This window comes from Amia ocellicauda, chromosome 8 (assembly GCF_036373705.1).
Source record: "Amia ocellicauda isolate fAmiCal2 chromosome 8, fAmiCal2.hap1, whole genome shotgun sequence".
Classification (NCBI taxonomy): Eukaryota; Metazoa; Chordata; class Actinopteri; order Amiiformes; family Amiidae; genus Amia; species Amia ocellicauda.
This window is the reverse complement of record NC_089857.1, coordinates 19,222,784-19,236,166: the sequence shown is the minus strand read 5'-3', so window position 1 is coordinate 19,236,166 and position 13,383 is coordinate 19,222,784. Positions and strand designations below refer to the sequence as shown.

The 13,383-nt window shown below is 40.7% G+C and overlaps 1 protein-coding gene across 1 annotated transcript; it reads left to right on the top strand.

Annotated features, from left to right (window-relative positions):
* Window positions 1-1,114: 1,114 nt before the first annotated feature.
* Window positions 1,115-12,303, top strand: rad23b (RAD23 homolog B, nucleotide excision repair protein). The gene is made up of 10 exons (XM_066710557.1): window positions 1,115-1,347; window positions 4,371-4,452; window positions 5,321-5,400; window positions 5,945-6,171; window positions 7,056-7,111; window positions 7,376-7,503; window positions 8,223-8,364; window positions 10,771-10,898; window positions 11,029-11,181; window positions 11,641-12,303. The coding sequence occupies exons 1-10, from the start codon at window positions 1,282-1,284 to the stop codon at window positions 11,752-11,754; spliced, it is 1,176 nt and encodes a 391-aa protein (XP_066566654.1). The 5' UTR covers window positions 1,115-1,281; the 3' UTR covers window positions 11,755-12,303.
* Window positions 12,304-13,383: the final 1,080 nt, after the last annotated feature.

Sequence of the window (13,383 nt, the reverse complement as noted above, 5' to 3'; positions counted from 1 at the left end):
TACATCAGCCACAGAAAACAGCTATAGGCACAATGGGAACAAAGAAAATGTATCCTTATTCAAATATGTTTCTTAATTTCAAGTTTACTGTCCTGAAAACTGCAATTGCCTGAAACATGAAGTCATCTATACCTTAAAAAATGTTTTCTAAGTGTAAAGCATCATAATGTGATATGGTGTGCTGACATTATGTACATTGTAGGATGCAGATAAGAAGAGCTAAGGTTTTAAAAACCTCATTTCTAATCCTACTTATTATGAATAATTTGCATAACTTATATCAATAAATAACATGTACATTTCAAACTACCAAATTACCCAAGTTTTATCCATTATCACATTACATTATGAATTAAGAGCATGATGGTGACATCTAGGGCCCAGCTGACATATTGCAGCAGATGAGATCAAAGCCTAGCATTCAAAAAATACAGATTTGTGTTGTAGAATATCTTATCATATGTTGTTTTATTTTTCTTGGCATTAATTTGGCAGTGAAAAAAAGCAGATTTTTTAGAATTGACAAGGTTTTCAAAGTCAATTAGTTTGGCCATTAGTTGCAGAAAAATCGAAAATCTCAAATGAAGTTGACAGAGATTAGGTAATGTGCTGAGAACTAATTCAGTATTTCTAGAGATGATTAATACCAGATTAATCTTTGAATGGTTGCAATTTTCCCCCAAATTAGAAGTACACGTTTTTAAATAGGACCAAATCTGATACACTACACTTATTGTATATTGTATTAAATTCACTGTAATGTGTGCATTCATTTTTTGTACTAGTGATTTTGTTGCCAAGACTTAGGTAGATGTAAACAGTAAACATCGTATTTATAAAACTATGTAAATTACTGGGAATAAAGGTCTGCTAAAAAACATACATATTACTAATATTATTAATACAAGTACGCTCCTTAATTGATTTGCATATTATATTGCATGAGGGTATTGTTTTAATCTCTCCCACCTTTCTGTGCTTGTATTCTTTTATTAATATTTAATGTAATTTACTGATTTCCACCGCCGCCTCTCAAACTTATACCCAACTTGTCGCCATGTGGCTTTGGCGCATGCGTGGCAGGCGTGCGGTCGTTCGCGCCTGCGCAGAGCGCTTTCTGGGGGTGGGTGTTTTGTTTATGCGCTGAAAACAGGCCGAGAGTAATGGCGGCGAACAGGCCGTGATGAGCTAGCGAAAATAGTCAGGAAACTGAACCCGGAGCTTTTGGACCGAAACCGAGTGAGAAGAAACCCAGCACACTTGTTCCCGAGTGCCGCCAAGATGCAGATCACCCTGAAAACCCTGCAGCAGCAGACCTTCAAGATCGACATCGACGGAGAGGAGACGGTGAGCGGGTGGGGGTGGAGATGGTGGGAAAGTTCATGAGAACAACCCCTCCAAACCAACGGGTTTCTTTTCTAGGACCGAGTTTCATTTCCTATTTCTTCTGTGAAACGAGGACACAATAGTTGCTGTTAAACTTTAAATCATCCATGAACATGCACAGTTCGGCTTCTCTTTTGAGGATAGGACTACAAAAAAAAAACCAGGAGCTAGTCAAGAGGTTTGGCTTATTTCAGCAGCAGCCGTGTATCGCTCTGTCTCTGATCCCAATTTTAAATCATTTTTAATGGCAGTTTTTTTCTGGTTTAAGTTACGATCGGGTGACTTCCCAGCACACACACCCCTCCCGTCCCCGCTGAAAAACAAGCTCACGGTTCAGATCACATCGGGAAAATAAACAATACAATGGGTTTAATCAATGAAAAGTGTGCCACTGAAGTTGTTCATCTGTGAATTGAGAAAGTCCGCGGACGGGCCGCCGTAGTTTTGTTCATCCAAACAGGCCTCGCTTCATATCGCAAGGCTACAGCATAGTTTACGTATTTTCACACGTCGGTTACATGTGCATGATCACTTGTGTGTGTTTTACCAAGTCTTTGATCGTTCTTATTTTGATTGATCCAATATTTGAATAAATGTGTTGCATATTTGCTTCCAAATAAGTTTTCACAATTTGCATTTAATGTATGCACACGTGTTTTTTTCCACCATTTTTATATTTCTATCTACTATGTGTCTTACATTCTCATTGGATATCTGGTCAGACTTGGAACTGTTTCGTTTTAGATGGGGATTCAGAGCCTCTTTCTATATGAGCTATTTGAGAATGATTGTTCAGCTATTTAACCTCCCTGGTACATGGTGTAAAAGCAACATATGTGAACAAATGTGGGAGGACTGGTCCATATATAACTGGGTTATTTTGGTTACACAGGCTGTGAAGGGTAAATACTCTTGAGGAGTAATGTCTGCGTCTGCATGATTGACTGCATTGGGACACTGGAGATTTGTGTTGTATGTATGAATTAAGGTGATTATTGCAGAACAGAAACTGAAAAACTATAGATGCACCTGTGCAGCTCTATTTCAATACAGTGTGCTGTCAAGCTTATTTCCTACACAAGATGCACTAGGACTGAAACTATTATATTTTAAAGATGTTTGTTCCAAATATTTCTGATCTTTCATTTTGTACTGGCTGTGATAATGGCATTCCACTCAAGATGTAGTTAATGTAAGTTAAAGTTTGGTGTCTTTTAAAAGGATTTTCTCTCTGGTACTGTTTGCGTATTTTCCTGCACTTCGATGAGTGTAGAAAAAGTGGATTTTATGATTGTATTTTGCACCTACCTATATGTTGTTGACTGGATGGATTCAATGATCAAGATAATCTTAAGTATATGAAAATCCAGACCTCCACGTAAATGTATCTGAGGCTAAAAAACCATGAACGCTGAGGTCTTTGTAAAGTGCAGCTTTCAGCATTTCTGCACAAAGGTGGCTGTACAGTTAAGTTGATTCTAAGTGCTGTTGAGTAGGAGACCTTCAGGAGATCTGCAGCCAGCGCCGTGAGTGCGGTGGCACCGGTTGTCTGATCACACTGCCCCATTCATGCAGTCCAGCGCGTTTGCACTGATGTCAGCTCGGGGAGAACTGTCCCCGGGAATCTGGCGGACGCAAATTCTATTTTTGAGCTACAGGAGGGGATGATGTAAGCAGTGGATCCAGCCCAGGGTCCCTTCAGCTGTGCTCTTGGGCTCTGTCCAACTGAGCAAGGGGTCGGTTGACTGCTTGTAGGCCTGCCCCAGTCAGACCTTTACTGTTGTTACACAGCTGTTGTCTGCTCCAGTGCTGGCTGTGTGACTTTGAAAGCCATAGCTGTGCGGGGAGTGGAAATGCTTCTGAAATAGACACCGATTGGGGCCTATGATGTATGATGCCACAGATGCAAGTTAATCGAGGAAGAGGCCGGCGCAACTCCCAGTGGACCCACTTTCAGTTCCAGTTTGGGATGGGTGCAAAGCCAGGAGGAGTGGCAGGGTTGTTTGTGTTCAACTGTGGAAGTGAGAGGTTTCACGTCCTGGGGATGCTTGGAATTGTGAGTCTCAGTATGTACCACGACAAAGGTTCCCAGCTATGCTTGTGAGGTTATTTGCATGCAGCCAATTGCTGCAAAGTTGGCAAGAGTCTGTGTGTCATAGCTGCTCAGTCACCACTCCCTACAAAAGTGTCCTGGTGAAGTCAGTGTCTGGGACGCCCTCATAGACATGCTAGAGGAGAAATTGGCTATCCTAGTATGTGTGATAACAGCCCATCTTCTCCACACGATTAATATATCAGTCAAAAGGACAGCAACACAGATAATATCCACTCATTTTGCCAGTGATTTATATGATTTCACAAAACACCGGTGTTTTTTCCACACACACACTTAAATATATGTTATAAATTAATATTCTTCACATTTCTTATGAAATGACCGTGACCTTGGGACACAAGTAATGTAATTGATTGCAGAAGCATTCTTCCTCAAAAGTTACTCATTCACTCTGTGCTGAAAACCAGGGCCGTTCGTTTGTTAATTTATAAATGTACTTGCTGTAATGAGGTTAGGGCCCAGCTTGTCCCTGCTGAGCCATGAGAGAATGGCCATTTGATTCCAGCACGGGCTCTTCTCAGTGCATGTATTTGACAAGGCTTGCTAATGGAAAAATCACACTGCAATATGCAAAGGAGCAACGATTCTTGAGCTTAAGAATGATTAATACCAAAAGAGTCTTCCTCATTTAGCACTTATACACTGCATCCCATACATTGTCTTCAATATCAGGTAAATGCATACAGGCAGACTGAGATATTCAGTTTAAACACATGCTGTTTTGTGTAATGCAAGTTTGTATACCAAACAATGTATCGTGTGTATGTTCCCTATCCCAGCTGTGTGCCTTGATATGTTTTGTGTCCAAGTAATATAACCAAGCAATTATTATATAATACATATTTTTAATGCATGACTTATTTTACAGGTAAAAGCACTAAAGGAAAAAATTGAAAATGAGAAGGGAAAGGATGGTTTTCCAGTAGCCGGACAAAAATTGATCTACGCAGGTATGTTTTTCTTATTTAGTAATACTGCTCAATTCTATATAGTAAGTCGGTAAACCTAGCCATCGATAATGTGATAAGCAGCTTAATTTTTCCTAATGTTCCATTAAATTTCAAATCTGTATTTGTAAACTGATGTATTGCTTTCTTTTTATAATCCTTTCTCCTTCCTTTAACAATTAATCTGCATGTGAATGACTTAGTTTGTTTACAAGTTGAAGGTTTGAAGATTTTTTTCCAGAATTAAGGAACAAACCCTGTGCAAGAACATTGTGGGATTAACTGGTCTAACATAGAAACATTTCCAAATTGTTCGGCATTCCAAGGGAAATAAACATAGCATGTCGGTTCAACAGTGATGGTTGTCATTCCAGAACACATTCAACTAGAATGCTATTCTGGAGTACATTCTCTGTATTCTATAATAATTGCATAGCTACTGCATGTCTTTTGACAATAATACAATCTTAATAATGTAGTTCAAAGCTTAGTGACACCAGTGTTGCTGTACACAGGTCATTTCCATCAACCTACCTACTATCCAGTCTGTGCCTGTACATGTTGAATAATTATTGCTTAACTTCTCCAAACCCAGCTCTTAATTCCAATTCTAATCAACAGGAGTGCAGCCAAAATGGGAAGGTCTAGCTTTCTGACTGTTTACTTTAATTTTGAATTCAACTCAAGTTAACTGTTAAGGGTGAGATTTGATACGTGCCTGGGGTGCATTTCAGCTGATAATGTTAATTGAAAGGTTCATTCCAGGAGAGAGCAAGAAAGTCCTGGAGCGTTGGCAACAGTAATTAATATGCATATTGTGTGTGTGTGTAGTGATAACCAGAAATAAGTTTATTTTTGTGTTTTCTTTCAGGTAAAATATTGAATGATGATACGGCACTCAAAGAGTACAGGATCGATGAGAAAAACTTTGTGGTGGTAATGGTGTCCAAGGTGAGAGAATAACTAAAGTATAGCACCAATGTGGAAGTCCGCCACTGTGGGATTATTAGTCTCTGTTGGACTGTGCCGTTGTGTTAGTTTTACTTGAGCATAATTCTTGAAAACGTCCTTGAAATTGCCAAACCGGTTCAATGCCCTTAACATCTTTTGATTACTTTGCATTCTTCACACCACCAAATATACATATAAACACAGAATAAAAAAAACATACCTACAGAACCTGAACAGATGGTTAATTAACATCACATTTTCAGTGGCGTAATGTGATGCCACTTTAAGGCAGCTTGTGAATAATGTCAGACAACACTTAAAACATGGCACCCGCTGATGGGCTTGTGTTCAGATCAAGGTACGGCACGGACTCACAGATGCATGTTCCTTGGTGTTCTGGTTTTCTTGGCTCTCCTAGCAGGATTTTTTAAATCAAATGATGTTACATGTACAAAACTGTGTCCAGTGTCCGTGCAGGGGTGATCAATTTATGTCGTTTGTGATTCTTGATATTTGACAATTCTTGTTGTGGTCCTCCTTGCAGCCCAAGCCAGCTCCGTCGGCTGCCCAGCCTTCCTCTGCTGCAGCCTCAACAACAAGCACCTCAACTCCCAACCCCGCCGTGACCACAGTAGCTGCCCCCCCCGTGGCCGTGGCCACGCCGGCCGCTTCTGACACCCCCCCCTGCAGCGCAGCCAAGGAGGACAAGCCTGCGGAGAAGGCCGAGGAGAAACCGCCCACGACAACAGCCCCGGCAACATCCACTGTCAGGTACTCAGCATTCCTGCACTCCTCTCCATAAGAGGCCTCGTCCCATTGTTTTACCTTTCACTTCTGCATCTGAAAGCTATAATGTCAGTTGACACGTGCAGCTTTAAGTCATTACAAAGTGTGATAACTTGTGTCATATGTGATTGTTACCAGGGCTTTACACTCCATCTTACACAGAGCTTAAAATAAGGACTCTGAAATGCAGGTTTGCCAGTATCATTACAGAGAAGAGTGCCAAGTCATTTGTGTACATGCTAGGCAAGTAGCAGATGGCATAAATGTGTTTTGCATGCCAGCGTTTGTCATTAAGGCATTCAAACAGAAGCTCAATCAGGCTTTAAAAGAGGTTCTGACACCGTGAGGAATTTTGATCCCCCTCCGCAGCAACTGTAAATAACCTTGGGGGCGAATGGGACAGCTATACTTTCTAATGCCTCTGACTTCAGAATGAGTCTTCTATCCACGGCTGTCCCATTGAGAGAAACCACAGCAATCTCTCTGAATACACTGCAGCCCATAAATACACGTTGATTTGTCTGCTACCTGGCATTGATTGTGGTACTTGTACTTCCACCTCAGTTCATATATTTCAGCCAGTGTGTGATGCAGATGCGCCTGTTTTTATTTTTAATCTTTGTACCAAACAAAATATATATATATTTTTTTAATACTGAACATATTTAGCTGTAGCTTTCTTTGAAGATCTGTTGCTGAAAGGGTTTCAGTGTAATGATTTTAGAATATCATTTTTTATTAAGAAGCAAACACGAATCCTTTCTGTATTAATGTTGCCTGCTATTACAGACATTTTAATATCTGAATTATAATGATTATAACTGTTGCAGTCCCTGTAAATTGTCGTACGTTTTGCTGTTCTATTGCAGTTCTTCAAGTCCGATAGGAAATGTTAATATTTTTGAGGAGGCTACATCTGCTCTAGGTAAGACTGATTTATTACTTTTTGCATTTATTAATTATGAATAACTAAAGTTGTCATCTTTAGCAGTCACTGTGCATTTATGTATTTGGCCTATACTTGTATTGTTCCTGGACACGATAATCTTATATGAGTATTTTAATTAAATGTCCGTTAAATACATCTATGAACATGTTCTGTAAAGTTATTTTTTTATGTATTGATTTAGATAAATAAGATCAGAACTTTTCTTCTAGCTATTCTTATTGTCTTGAAAATGTTTTACAGTGACAGGGCAGTCCTATGAAAACATGGTTTCGGAGATCATGTCGATGGGATATGACCGAGAGCAGGTGGTGGCAGCGTTGAGAGCCAGCTTTAACAATCCTGACAGAGCCGTGGAGTACCTCCTCACAGTGAGTTCATTGTGCCGTACAGACCCCCTCTGAAGCCAGCGAGTTTGGGGGGTGGGGGTGGGAGGCTAAATCTTGTATCTTTACGTAAACAGTCTCTCGGAGAGTTGAGAGAGCCCACGTATGCCAGCAAGTACGTGTCTCGCCCATTTTTCAGCCTTGTAATCTTGGATGAATGTCTTCGTTATTTTGAAAGTCAGTACCATCTGTGGCGTGTATTTTATCCCTCTCCCCGTGGCTTGATGCCCTGCTCTCTGAAGTGTTATTTATGGCTTGTGTACACAAGCCTCTTGCCAGTCTGCAATACAGGCATTTCCACCTCACTCAAGGATTGATTTATGCATTTACCTGCAAAGAAAATGCTTTTCTTTGCACTGAGAATGTGCCACAGTCCTGTTTTGATCAACCTGGATTTTGAGGTTTGTTTCTGATATAATTATGAATTGAAGTTGTGGGACGTGTATTATTTTGCCGAGTCTGAGCTCAGAGATTGAATTTATGTAAAGCCAGAAGCCGGGCTATGATTCAGGTGTAGAAAGATGCCTGGTGCTGTTACTGTGGTATTGTGAGCACGGGGAAGATGGATGTTTGCAGCCGGGTACTTATAGTTCAAAGCTAGAGCAGAGACCACGAAGGCATTGTCAACAGATGAAAACAATCTCTCTACGTATGGAGTAGCAGTGCCGGTGCTGTGTGTCAGTGGTGTTGTTGTCTTCCCGCAGGGCATTCCAGTCGAGAGGGAGAGTCACGCGGTCGTGGATCCCGTCGTGCCACAGGTAGGCAGCACCCCCCCGGCTGCCACCACGGGCTCCACGTCTTCTCCTTCCACCGCAGCGCCATCGCAGCCCGCGCCGGCTCCCGGAGGTCAGTCTCCGCCTCACGTCAGCAAGCAGAGATGTAGCTCAACTGCACTTCTGTTACAGAATCAAACTAATTTATGATCCTAGTAAAATTATCTGGATTTATTTTTAGAACATATTTCATAGTTCTGTCTGTTTTGTTTGAGTCATTTAATCATGCATACCTGTCGTTACTTCAGGACAGTAGTCTGGGAATAGTGATATTTAAGTTTTATGGACTCTGAATTTATCTTGATTTGAACACGTGGAACTGAATAGTGAAGCTGTGTGACTGAAAAGACAGGTTCTGATTAAATCAACTGGTTTTCTTTGAACTCGTGCACTGAAATAATGTAAAGTTTTTTTAGGTCAAATCTGACCGTTTCCAATAATGAAGTAATTTTAAAAACTGTTTAAAATGTTTGCATGTTTTGTCCAGGATTCAGGATGTAGTTGAAGGCAGCAGGGAAAACCCATAAGTGTTTGAATGAAATGTTTTATTGAATCATTAAGGAAAACATTTGTTTCCAATTCCGCTAAGTCAGGGGTGTTTATAGAAATTCTTGAAGGAACACAATGTTTTGTTTTTCGCCAGTGAAATGGTCTTTCTGTGATTATCTGAATGCTTACATTTTCTCTCCTACCTTGATATTTTTATAGGAACTGTAACATGAACATAACATATAAAATCTCTGAACTCCTAAATGTGCTCAGTGGAATAAACCTGGTGCTTCAGCTGTCATAGCGCTTTTCCACCGACAAAGAGCCGGTGCTCGGCCTGGGAACCAGCAGATCTTTTTGTGAACCAGCCCACTTTTCCACCGGTTTTGGAACCGAACGCTGACGTCATTGGACGTCACACGTCACTGGAGTAGAAGTGGAGAAACACAGCAGTAATAATCAGCACTGAGGCAACTGCGACTTTAAACCCTATTTAACATGACAATCAAACTCATTCCGCGTCTACACACAGCACAGGTGCACTGTAAAAACAAAACAAAAAACACAAAATCACATGTAGACAAGCAGAAACGAAAATACAGCTATGTGAATATGGTAAGATAATAAGATAAGATCAGCCTTTTTATTTTTTTTATTGATGCATTAAGGGATTTACACCGATTCGCTGTTTCAGACACTTTTACTGTATTGAATAAAATACAATATAGAGTTAACATGCATTCGTCACCACGCACACAGTTCACATTTTCATTCATTTTGTGGCGTATTTTTAGTTCTATTCTTGATTAAAAAACAATGACTATAGGCTGTTTTGGGGGTATTTGCGGCGCAGTTGTGGGCAGATCAATAAACCGTCGGACGATCTCAGGTGATGTTAATGGTTTGATGGAAATTGTGCTTATTGATGAAGTCTGGGATGATGGTCCCAAATCAGTGTTGCATTGTCCCTGTTGCCAGACACGCAGCAATGCTCTTGGGTTTTGAAGTCGCCCTGGATAAGAGCATCCGCTAAGAAATACATAATAATAATTATAATAATAATCCTTTGTCAGCACTGCTGGCCTGTGAGCACAAAGCGCATGACTGTAACAGCACTTAGACGGTGTATTTGATCTTCTCTTACTGTACAATATGTATGTTTTGTGTAATTCCCTCTGTGCTAAGAAAATACATTTATTCATACATTATTAATCATGCGCAAACCAACCTGCGACACATGACTCATAGAGGCACTGGATTCGGCGTCACACCGGACCAGATAATGACCAGTTCATTAAAACAACATTTCTGTTCAATCTATATCGTCGCATTAACTCTCATCATCATAATATCGCTGTAACACGGCTTTCCTGTCACGGAAGCTGCGCTCAGTTGTCTCTCATTGCTGCCATTTGCCAACAACTAACTAGTTATTGACCTGGTGAGACCATATTGTTACTGTAGTGTCTCTCTCTGACAGACCGCTGTTTGCTGCTGATTTCGCTCATTTTTAATCAAAACTCTCCTGACTGCTCATGTCTCTGTTGGCATATTAAACATGGCGGCTGCACTCCAGCAAATAACTTTTGGTGGAGACGACTTTACCTGCCCCCGGCTCCTGACTTCACTGGTTCTTAGGTTCCAGATCGGCAAGTTTTTGGTGCCAGAAAAAGTGGCTCAGTGCCGGCATGGAGCCAGTTCTTTTGTGGTGGAAAAGCAAAAAATGGTTCCAAATTAGGCACCGGCTCCTTGTCGGTGGAAAAGCGCTATCAGAAACCCCAGGAGACCCTGCCAGTCCCTTCGGGGATGGAGATTGACGTGTCTGCTGTTGCACGTGACCGTAGCCGCTTCCCTCTGCCAAACGGCACACCACACGTCCTGTATAGAGCTGGGAATAAAGACACTGCACCGGAAATGGGTCTGCAGGGAAAGCCATCTGAAGACAGTGTATTACTATATTTTAACTGTGGTTGTTGTGTGTCCTCCACAGCCAATCCTTTGGAGTTCTTGAGGAATCAGCCTCAGTTCCAGCAGATGAGACAGATTATTCAACAGAATCCATCTTTACTACCAGCTTTACTGCAACAAATAGGGAGAGAAAATCCACAGCTACTGCAGGTACCGGAGACTGACCATTAAGAGGAAATGTTTTCATAGAACGGTCACTGGAATGTTATCAAATCATTCTGTTCAATAACCTGGTTTAAAGTGTTGATGGTGGTTCTGTCCTGTTCAATGTTTCCTTCAGCAAATCAGCAGTCACCAAGAGCAGTTTATCCAAATGTTGAATGAGCCAGCGCAGGACGCCTCTGGGCAGGGGGGGAGCAGCCTGGTGGAGGCGGGAGGTGGACACATGAACTACATTCAAGTAACGCCTCAGGAAAAAGAAGCTATTGAAAGGGTAGGTGCGCTTGATCCAGCCTGTGGGAAGGATTGCAATGTCTTGTGCATTAAGCTCCACTTGTGACTGATTTGATGATTGTTTACCTTACAGATTTGAATTCTGTTTCAATTCACCCGTGTATGTTGCACTGTTTATTAGTGGTTTCTCTAAGACTTCTGTTTGGATAGAAGTGGAGGAAGAAAGCACCAATCCTGTGCTGCCGAGCGTGTGTCTGATTATAGGTTATGTATGGGTGCTTTGATAAAATGTCAGGAAACGGGCGGATGGCACTGCTCAAGAAATGAATGTTTGAACTAAAGATAATAAGCAGATCCGATTCATTCCCGAAACCTCACTGATGTTCGTTTTGGCACTCCGTTTCCTTTGTGTATCCAAGTGATGTTCGTTGAAAGGTAACAAAGATGTCTTGTGGATGTTGAATCGAGCCACTGTAACAGTCTCTCTCCTCTCTTCTAGCTAAAAGCATTAGGATTCCCCGAAGGACTTGTAATCCAGGCGTACTTTGCCTGTGAGAAGAACGAGAACTTGGCTGCAAACTTCCTTCTACAGCAGAACTTTGATGACGATTAAAGGGAGGGACAGAAACTTTTCTGTTTCTCCCCCCCCCTTCTTTTTGATTTAACGCTGTATAGAAGAGAAAGCAAAAACAAACAAAAGAAACAGGCCTTTTTCCTAGATTTTACAATACCTTTCGAGGTAACACTGGATGAACAATTATATGCAAGAAATGAACTTCTAATCACCGTAATGGGTAATGCAGCAAGTTGCCTTGCTTCGCCAGAAATATCAGTTGTGTGCAAGCTGTTTATTTTTCATATAGCTGGGACAAAAATGATTGTTTTCTCCAGAATTAAAATGAATCCTGTTTTAAAAGGCAGATCACAGCATATGTATTTCCCAAATTGCTGACGGGGTTGTGGGTTGGTTATGGTATATAAATACATGTCCTGGTCCTGTTTACAAGTTTGTTTTTTTTGGTTTAATAATAGGGATCCCAGTCCTGTTTACTTCAATGTTAAGCGACAGTAAAGATTTTAAAAGAAATTGTTTTCACTTTTTTTTTTTTTTTCTGCTTTTTGTTTTTACGCATACAAATAAATTCCATTTGTGCATGGTAAAGTATTTATTGAATACTCAGTGACAAAACAAACATAATTTGCCGTGGGTCATAAAAAAAATGAATAATAACTTGAGAGATCTGACATCCGAAGCTTTTCTTTAATATGCTGTGCTATACTGCAGTCACAATAGGACAGTTGAGCTCTTCGAATGTTTAGGAGAGGACTTTGTTTAATTTTCAAATCATAAAAAAGACCAGAAAATGAAGTGCAGTCTGGAAGCGTGCCTGGACCAGTGAAATAATTAAATCTCTTCATTGGGGAATGAGGAGGACGTCTCAGAGTTGCCAGTCACGGTCTTCAGATTCCTGAGCGGCGAGCTGAGCAATCTGGGCAGGTGGAGAAGTGTCGGGGAACGGGATTGAGGTGAAGCACTTCTCTGCACACAGGTAAGACTCGGGAGGCCATACGGCACACCGTGAGATGGTACTGTTTTTACTCAATCATAAAGCAATCACACACTCAAAATCGATCACATGACCTCTTGCCTGTAGTCTTTAAACTAAGGAATAACAATTTGGTTCTACAATGAAACGATACAAAAAATCCAGCACTTCTAATCAAAGTGCAACACTTAAATGAGGTTACTATTTCTGACATCTGAAAATTATCACACTGCTTTAGAGAGTGAGAACGACAAACCATTAATGCTGGCATTTCAAATATATTCCATGACTGGTTAGATGTTGAATCATGTGATCAGATTTTTATTACCTGATATTTCATTTGTTAATCGAAGTATCCGTTGTGTTTGTATTTTGTAATCAAGAGTATATGGTGAATGGTACATATCTAACAATCATTATTGTGATTATGCTTTATTAAACTAAGAGCCCTGTTGAGGATATAGAACTCCAAAGATCGTTTTAGTTTGGATAAAGTTACCAAACCATGGTTGATTTTTAATTTTATGTGCCACCCCGCCCAGTGACATTCTCTCGTCATTCTTAAATTATCTCGTCATTTATTGATATATGCTTACGGTGCTGTGCAGAAGCAAGTAAAGATCCTGATGTGTAGATCATGTGATTGGTGATGATTGGCTGCTTTCATCACATCAGAATCTAAAGACATTATCCCA